The sequence below is a fragment of the Danio aesculapii genome, chromosome 12 (assembly GCF_903798145.1).
Source record: "Danio aesculapii chromosome 12, fDanAes4.1, whole genome shotgun sequence".
In the NCBI taxonomy this organism is placed as follows: domain Eukaryota; kingdom Metazoa; phylum Chordata; class Actinopteri; order Cypriniformes; family Danionidae; genus Danio; species Danio aesculapii.
Window position 1 is genome coordinate 2,886,261 of NC_079446.1, and position 8,955 is coordinate 2,895,215.

The 8,955-nt window shown below is 36.8% G+C and overlaps 1 protein-coding gene across 1 annotated transcript in view; it reads left to right on the forward strand.

The window, feature by feature from the left end:
• The window catches only part of frmpd2 (FERM and PDZ domain containing 2), a 50,639-nt gene that overhangs the window by 23,447 nt on the left and 18,237 nt on the right, over positions 1-8,955 (forward strand). Inside the window, exons 16-19 of the mRNA XM_056469764.1 lie at positions 1,820-1,905; positions 1,989-2,066; positions 5,746-5,853; positions 8,884-8,955. The exon at positions 8,884-8,955 is cut by the window's right edge and continues 45 nt beyond it. Coding sequence (XP_056325739.1) covers positions 1,820-1,905; positions 1,989-2,066; positions 5,746-5,853; positions 8,884-8,955 — 344 coding nt within the window. The remainder of the gene's footprint in view (positions 1-1,819; positions 1,906-1,988; positions 2,067-5,745; positions 5,854-8,883) is intronic.

Here is an 8,955-nt window from a genome sequence, read left to right on the forward strand (position 1 = left end):
AAATATCTACAAATTCTTAAATCAAGAAGCATTTTCTAGGCCAGTGTTTCCCAACCCTGTTCCTGGAGGCACACTAACAGTACATATTTTTGGTGTTTCTCTTATCTGACCCAATAACTTAAGGTTTTGGAGTCTCTTCTAATGTTCTGATGAGTGGATTCAAGTGTGTTTAATTAGTGAGAGGTTGAAAATGTGGACTGTTGGTGTGCCTCCAGGAACAGGGTTGGGAAACTCTGTTCTATATGAGTATAAAATATTGTCTTGTTTTCAGAAATGTTGTTTTCATCAAAATGACGTGAGTTTTTCTTTAAACAAGCAAAATAATCTGGACAAAGGGATAAGCAAAATAATCTTGTTTTCGCTTTGAAATAAGATTATTTTGCTTACCTCGTCCATTGGCAGATTGTTTTGTTTGTTTTAAGGGGGAAAAAAAATCAAGACAATTTTTTATACTCGTAAAATACTTTTTATTATACTAGAAAATGCTTCGAGATGTAAGAATTTGTAGATATTTGGCCTAGAAACAAGACAAAAACTTTTTTTTAAAGTAAGAAAAGCATTTTTTTGCAGTGTAAATGTAAAGACAAAAGCACACATTTCATGCATTGTTCAATTTGAGAGATTTTGATATATTCGTTTTAGTCTTCTTATAGACTAGTGGAGTAACTAGTGGACAGACTAGACTAGTGGACATTTAAAAAAACATGTTTGTTATTATTGCATATGTAGATTTCAATATCTTTTCTCTAATACTCTAAAACATATTGCACGTACAACATTATTGGAGATAATTTTATTGGAAAGATTTTAAATAAAATATATATTTTTAAAGTTAGATGAAAAAGCCAAATTATTTGGGAAAAATACAAAAAATGAAACTGAATACTGGAAATTTTATTCAACAAGTTACATATTACCTTTACATATTATCCTTCACTTGATTAAATACAATTGTATGCCTAATTCCTAATTTTATTCCTGATTTTTTGTTTTTATTTTGCAAAAACCTGTCAACAGATGGCTTTTTCTTGAGTAATTTGAATCCAAACAAAATCTTAGAAAAATAATTATTGATAAATGCAAAGGTTTAGTTATTACAGATGTTAATGAAATTTCAGCTAAATATATATATATATATATGTTTTTCTAAAAACTGCTTTATTTTAAGAGATCTTTTCTCTTGTACATTTAGGATTGCTTTTTAATAAAGAAAAGCTACCTCTTATTCAATTAATCGATTAACCGATGGAATAATCATTAAAAACTAGTTTACTACAAAAACCAATAGCTACAGCGCTAAAATTAAACAATCAGTCTGTATGTAAAGCTTTTTATCTCACAATTTTCATATTCATTCATTTTCCTTCGGCTTACTCCGTTTATTCGTTAAGGATCGCCACAGCGGAATGAATCGCCAATATTCCTGCATACGTTTTACGCAGCGGATGCCCTTACAGCTGAAACCCAGTACTGGGAAACACCCATACACACTCATTTTCACAAACACACTCATCCACTACAGCAAATTTAGTTTACCCAATTCACCTAGAGAGCATGTGTTTGGACTGTGGGGGAAACCGGAGCACCCGGAGGAAACCCACGCCAACATGGGGAGAACTTGCAAACTCCACACAGAAATGCCAACTGGCCCAGCTGGGACTCGAACCAGCGACCTTCTTGGTGTGAAGCGACAGTGTTAACCACTGAGCCACCTCGATATACAGCACATATGTGACTTCCATTTCAATTCCATTTCTTTTTTTTTATTTTACATTATTACCGTACTTATTCACTTATTTATCATTTTTTTCACTTCTAGATCCCAAAGTCCAGTTCTACAGAGAAGCCTTTGTAGTACTCCAAAGCGCGGCTCTGACGTCCCTTCAGTGTCTTCGCCTCTAAGAGGTTTGGATTTGCAATAATCCCATAACATGAAGCTCTTTGTTTAACTGGGAACGAGCACAATCTAATACATCCTATTGTCTCAGACACGCCAACAGGTGCTCGTCCTCCAGAGAGAGAAATCATCTGCGTTTCCCTTAAAAAAGACCCCAAAGTCGGACTTGGTGAGTAGATTCTGGACACAGGCTCTGTATTACTAACATATAAGTATAGAATAAGCATAAAAAGTACATTTTCATTTAATTTATGAGGGTAGATTTCATCAGATACCTGTATATGACAGAAATGAAAAAGTCCAAGTAACACCAGTCAGTCCATTAAAACTGTAAGTCCCATTTTAAAAGTCATAAATTAATATCAAACACTTGTTGACTTTACTCAAAACATCCAAGCTGGTAACATGATGCAATCAAGGTTTAGCACATTGCACAGTTCAACATGTTGTTAGTAAAAATGTTTGCTGTTAGTAAACACATGCCATTTTTAGCATGTTGCTAATATTTATTATTGTTTGCTACATTTTAACATCCTACTAGCATGCATTGTTTTAACGTTGCCAGCATTTTGTCACGAAAGAAATAGGGAGAATCCATCTGCAAGTGAAGGACAGTTTAATGAAGTGCAACAGTGAATACAAGTCTTAAAGGGCACATAGTTTACCTCTTTTTTATGATTTAATATTAATATTATGGTTGTTCTGAGTGTGCCAGTTTAGGTTCAGTTCAAAACACAGTTCAGATTGTTTTATTATAATGTGTTAAAAGTGTGATGTTGTGGGCGTGTCCACAGCTCACTGATTTAGGGGTGTGTTGCTTCACATGTAAATTAGTTTCGGTTTCCCACCCAACGTAACAAGGGGGCGGAGCCATAAGCTCACCCGCTCTGCGTTTGCAACAGAATCAGTCAGGCAGACTGAGAGAAGGGGCAGGAGTGAGAGGATCAGCAATCAGTCGTATATGTACGACTCGGACACAGACCAAGCAGAGAGTACAAAATCATTTGTGTCTTTGTACAGTTTTACAGCCAACTGTGTGCTAGTTTCAAGTGCCGAGCTTGTACACCGAGACTAATAACCATGCACACTGAATTAACTTTGACTGAGGCACCGGATGCGCCGCTCGAAGCCACGACACGGCACACCAGACACTCTCTGTGGCGCGGCAGAAACATGAAGTGTCCCGAATCGTCGCGCTGTTGTGTGTACCCTGATAGAAACCTATGTTTAGAATTCTAAAATGCATGGCACAGCGTCAGGTACAGCAGTACCTAGTTAAGATCACAGGGAGCTTCTGGGATCGCGAGAAATGCAAACGGCTGAAGTATAAGGTAGACTCATTGAGAAGTACACATGTTTGCAAACCTACCTAAAGATACAACCAATAATTCCCATTAGAGCGATAATGTGGAGAATATTGCTCTTGTGTTGAGCCCAATGAGCCTTGCATCTAAAAATAGAGCTAGCGTGTTCCTTTAGTGATATCGCTTCAACTCACGCTGAAAATGGCGGACGTGAATCAACAAACTGAGGATATGATGACGCGCCTGTCAATCAATATTGGTGGGCGGGGGGACCGCTCTCCTACGTAAAGTTGCGGTCGATCTGAAAACAGCTCCAATTGGTCCATCGTTTTTTATGTTGTTAAATTGAAAAAACAGGGCTGGGTGTGTTTATATCACCCCAATATGACGGTCTATACACCATACATGCACATATGTCTGTCCAAACAGCTTGAAAAGTAGATTTTTTACCATAGGTGCCCTTTAAAGTGCTCAATAAGGATAAAGAGACTAGTAGAATGTCCAGAACAGAGAGATTCCACAGGTCCAAATGAAAACGTCATCCGACAGTCTAGGCTAAAGAGAAAACCTGGACATTACTCAGACAGGACTATGAAAACAACAACAGACTGATAACCAGCAGTGAAACACAGATTGTTATATAGCCCATAAAACAGGCATTAGCTGCAGTGTTGCCAGACGTACGATAATTATTGTATTTGTACAATAATTTCGACCTCTGTACGATCAATAATGACGATGTTATATAACAATATACGATAATTTCTGAATTTTATGGCAATTAAAAAGTAATTTCATTGTAATCTTCGGGTTTCTTACTGATCTAGCTGCATCTTTTCTGTACTATCTGTGAGGAGAAGCTGGAGTTAGGCACGTTTTCTATATCACCTTATGTTACCTCTTCTCAGCCAATCAACGTGGAGAATGCCTCTCTCTCACGAATTAACGCTCCTGCTGCGCGTGCCAGTGGTTAGGTCAGTAGTTTGCTGTTCTGAGGTCGATCTTTTATGCAATAATGTTAAAACAATTAGTGCTTTAAAGGAAGATGAGAAGGACAGGGGAGTTTCCCCTTGATGTTCTCGTTTTTCCCCATTTAAATGCGTCACGTGAACAGGTTTTTTTCAAAGTTAATCTCATCAAAACAAAGCACGCACACCTCAGAGTGTGTTAAAATTCAGGAGGGTGCATTACTTTCAAGCCAACCAGCCCTATTTCGCAGTCCATCAAATTTGTACAGCAAAATTAATCCCTCAACATCTGGCAACCTTGAATGACAGCAACTCAGAGGTGGAGTTTGAAGGTATAGTTTTTTATAGTTTTTTTTAACGTATTGTGGTAATTAGCATGTTGCATCATAACGATATGTGTCTAGATAATAGCTGTATACTCTCCGTTTGACTCGTGTACGATAATTTTCCTCCAAATACGATAATTTTGAGGTTCTGGTATGATACGTTGACATTTCCAATCTGGCAACACTGATCAGCTGGGACTCTCCAAATAGGTTATCTGATCAGAACACACGCTCCCATGAAAAGGTAAACAGACACACCCACCCACGCACGCACACCACAAGACATACGTCATAACACATAACATACAAGAACAACACACAGACCCATAAACCGTGACACATTTTTCAGCGAGTCGTTAATGTTTTTAGCATAGTTTAGCACATCGTTAATATGCGTTGTCAAGTTCCAACAAGTTGTTAGGATTTTTATTGTTGCAACGAGTTGCTAATATGTTTAGTATAATTCAACATCTTGCTGGCATGTTTGGTTTTGTTGTTGCTAGCATGTTTTAACATATTGCTAGCTTATTTGTAACATTTTTGCTAACATGTTTTATAGCATGGTTTAACATGCTGTTAGCATTGTTTTGGCATGATTTATCACAACCTTTTATAAAAATGTAGCATGTTGGTATCTTGTTTTTGTGCGAATATATCAATACGATTATATCAATACCAGGATGTCATAACACATTACTAGCATGTTTCGGGTATGATTTAGCATTCCATTATCATTTATCAATATGCATTAATTTACTATTATCATGTTTTATTAAACTGATAATATGTTTCTAGCATGTTTCTAGCTTAGTTTACAAGTATAGCGCTGAAGTCAAATGCTAGTATGATTTAGCATATTGCTAACTTATTTTCAACAAGTTGTTAACATGGTTTTGGCATAGTTTACCATGACTTAGCATGTTGCTAGCGTTGTTTTGGCTTGATTTACCACAACATTTTCTAGTTGTTTTTGAATGATCACAAAACCAGGATTACTAGCATTGTTCTGGTATGGGTTAACATTTTTAATATGGTTTAACAATCTAGCAAATGTAGTGCTACAGTCAAATGATAGTATGTTTGAGCACATTGTTAGCATGTTTCTACTATGATGAACACAGTGCTAGCATATCAGCAGTGACAAACAAATTAGCTTAACTCCATGGGTGAGTAAACATTTTTTAAAAACTGTTCTTTTAAGTAAATTGTACGAAGTCAGAATATGAATTCAGTCTTGCTTGACTTTGTAGGTATTGTCATAGTTGGAGAAGACACTGCTGGAAAACTGGACCTCGGGATTTTCATCGCTTCGGTTGTACCTGGAAGTCCAGCAGATCGAGACGGACACATCAAACCAGGTGAAGCCTCTCGATCATTCACTATTCCCTACATTTGTCCACTAATATAGTTCACTTAGAGTAGTAAATGAAAACAAGTGAGTGAATCTGAGTATTGGAAAGGAATGCCATTTTGTGGATGATAAAAGAATGTAATGAAATAAATAAAAATATAGACCCCGTGATAGTTATTTAACACTTATCGAGCTGTCTTTTAGTAATGAAACGAAGTATTTAAATTTCTGTCGTTATACAAACGTTAATTTAACAATAAAATGATCACTTATTTAGAAACTTACACTAGCTATGTTTCATCCACAGATTTTTCAGCGCATTTTAGAATCCTGCATAAAAAATTTTTAATGGACATGCTATGGCATGCATAAATTTTGTAAATGCACATTAAAAAACGTATGCTTATGGTAAACGTTTTATATTCGATAAACTACAATGGGAACACATTTAACAAAAGAATATTCCAGTATGCACATCGAAAAAGCCATGTGATTGAAACAATGCCTTTGCAAACATTCATGTTTCATGCAATATTCCAGTTTTTTGCTTGAGTATAATTCTAAATATATAAAATAATAAGTATAAATATTGATATATTTATAACACTGCTAATAGAATTCTGCCTGTGACGCCATCTTGTGGTCGGATATGAAAATTCATTCAATCAGCTCGTTACTGCAGTGCATTGAGTGCACTTCAGAACGTCCACTATGGTTTCAGACACCACTTTAAAGGGATGCTTACTCAAATAGTGCACTATTTAAAAAGGTATAGGGCAGGGGTGCCCAAACTATTTCTTATGAAGGGCCAAAAACCAAACTTGATTGAGGCTAGTGGGTCGAATGTCAATATAGTTACCATGGGTAATTTCCTAATTTATTTAATAATATTTAAAAATGACTAGAAATCTGCTTTATGTTAACTAATAGAGTATTTTTTTTTACATTTTATAATGAACTTATTACAGTAAAAATGAATTATTATCTCATTTCTAACAGAATTACACTAGTATTTGCTTTCATTTGCTCGCAGATGCCTTCTGCATCGTCCTCTATCTGAGTGACAGTATTTTAATTTCAGTTTGCTTTTTTTTTTTTATTTCAGTTTGTAAATAAAAGTTTACGTCAAATTAGAAATGATGATCTCTTTGTTAAAGGCATTCGCCCCAACACTTCATCATTCTCATTCTCCTCTCAGATGGGATGGTGGGCCAAATCAAAGCTTACAATGGGCCAACTTTGGCCCGCGGGCTCTACTTTGGGCATCTCTGGTATAGGGTGTAATTTTAGATACCACCTAGAGTTTCCAAAAACTATCGTTGGCCAACTATGGTCCTAAAATCCTGTTGTCACTATTAAAGTTCAGCAATTTAGCGTTTCCCAGATCCATCGTTCTACTGAACATTTGTGTGTGGTTGAAACTACTCCTCTACAGCTGTAGTTAAAAACATAGTTCCTGGTTGTGTTCTATTCCCAGTTTTCCCCTATGCTCTATTCATTTCGAACGTTCCAACTTTGAGAGATTAATTTTAAAAAGCTTAATGTTATCTCTCTCACATGTAATTGGCTTTAAAATTATCTGTTTTACAGTTTCAGTGAACGTCAGATTGACAATTGCGCTCCCTTCATAGTGCATTTTTATGCCATGTTGAGCGCAGCCGTGGCTCATAACTAAAGCTATAGGTGACCTATGATTTAGATTAGATTAGATTCAATTTATTGTCATCAAACATGTACAAGTACAAGGCAACGAAATGCAGGTAAATGGAACCCCCCGACCGTGCACAGACATCACAACTCCAGGGAAGACAGGTCACAGGAGGTGGAACAGGAAATAAAATACAATCAGGAGAGAGAGGCAAAAAAAAAAAAACTCCCTCTCACCTTGCTCTTAAGTTAGAGCAATGTGAGATCAGGGAGAAGAAAAAGCCCCAGCAATCTAGCACAAAAACACACCGACAAGACATAACATTGCCACAGGGGATGGGAACAGGGGGTGTGGATATAGTCCGGTAAGGGCGGGCAGCCATCAGGTCCTGCAGCCATGGAGGCGCTGGTCACAACCCTGCCTACCCCCTCCAGTGGGTGAAAGCATACGAAGGCGTAGCAGAAATCGAAAACAGCACAAAAATACAGGATGTCTAAACATAAATGTAATTATGGCAGTAGTTTTTACATCATTATTTGACCATACATGTGAATTATAGGCTGTCAGAGATTAGCCTACGTGCTATTGTAATTGTAATTGGTAATTGGAACAAAATTGTAAGTGGATTTATGTTTTACAAGAGAATATGGAATATTCTCCATAATGTTTGTAAAATAAACAAAGGCCCTATTCGCTTAAGTGTAATGTCATGCGAAGTGGCTTCCAGGTCCAAGCACTATATCAAACTGCATGGGAAGACTTGGTAATGGTAATAATAAACATTTGCAAAGCAATGCATTACTTTCGAAAATCACGATCGCGATATATATGTCCATATCTAATATCCGATGGCCAGAAAGGGGTTAATTTTTTAATAAATTGTTCAAATATTGGTGTCTGTGATGCAGCAAGTCAAGAGACTGTTGTGTACACAATGATTTTATATAAAATTCACTTTAATGTGTGCTAAAAAGTGGTCATAAAGTAATATTTTCTCAATTCAAATGAGTAGCGGCTTGGACCCGGAAACAGTATTACATACGTCACGACTTAACAAGCGGATATGTGCCGTTTACATTAATATGAAAAACTAATATTGGATTTGTACAAAACAAGCAAATTTATGTGAAATTTCTCTAAAGTAGTTGTTACTCCACCCCATTTAGAGCGTCATTACGGACATTTACGTTATAACTAACGTAATTCAAGCGACAGATCTTCGGCAGAGCAACAACGGTTTTTGTCACTACATCTTTCACTTCCCAAACAATGCATTGTACTACAGTAGTTCAGCCACGAGTTATATCATTGTTAGGGAAACGCATCCCTGGTCATTGGTATAGTTAATGAGGGTCTGTATGTGAAGCTGAGTTTGATCCTCTTCTTCAGGTGGTCGCCTGATCTCTCTGAATCAGATCAGTCTGGAGGGCATGTCCTTCAGTGAAGCTGCGGACATCATGC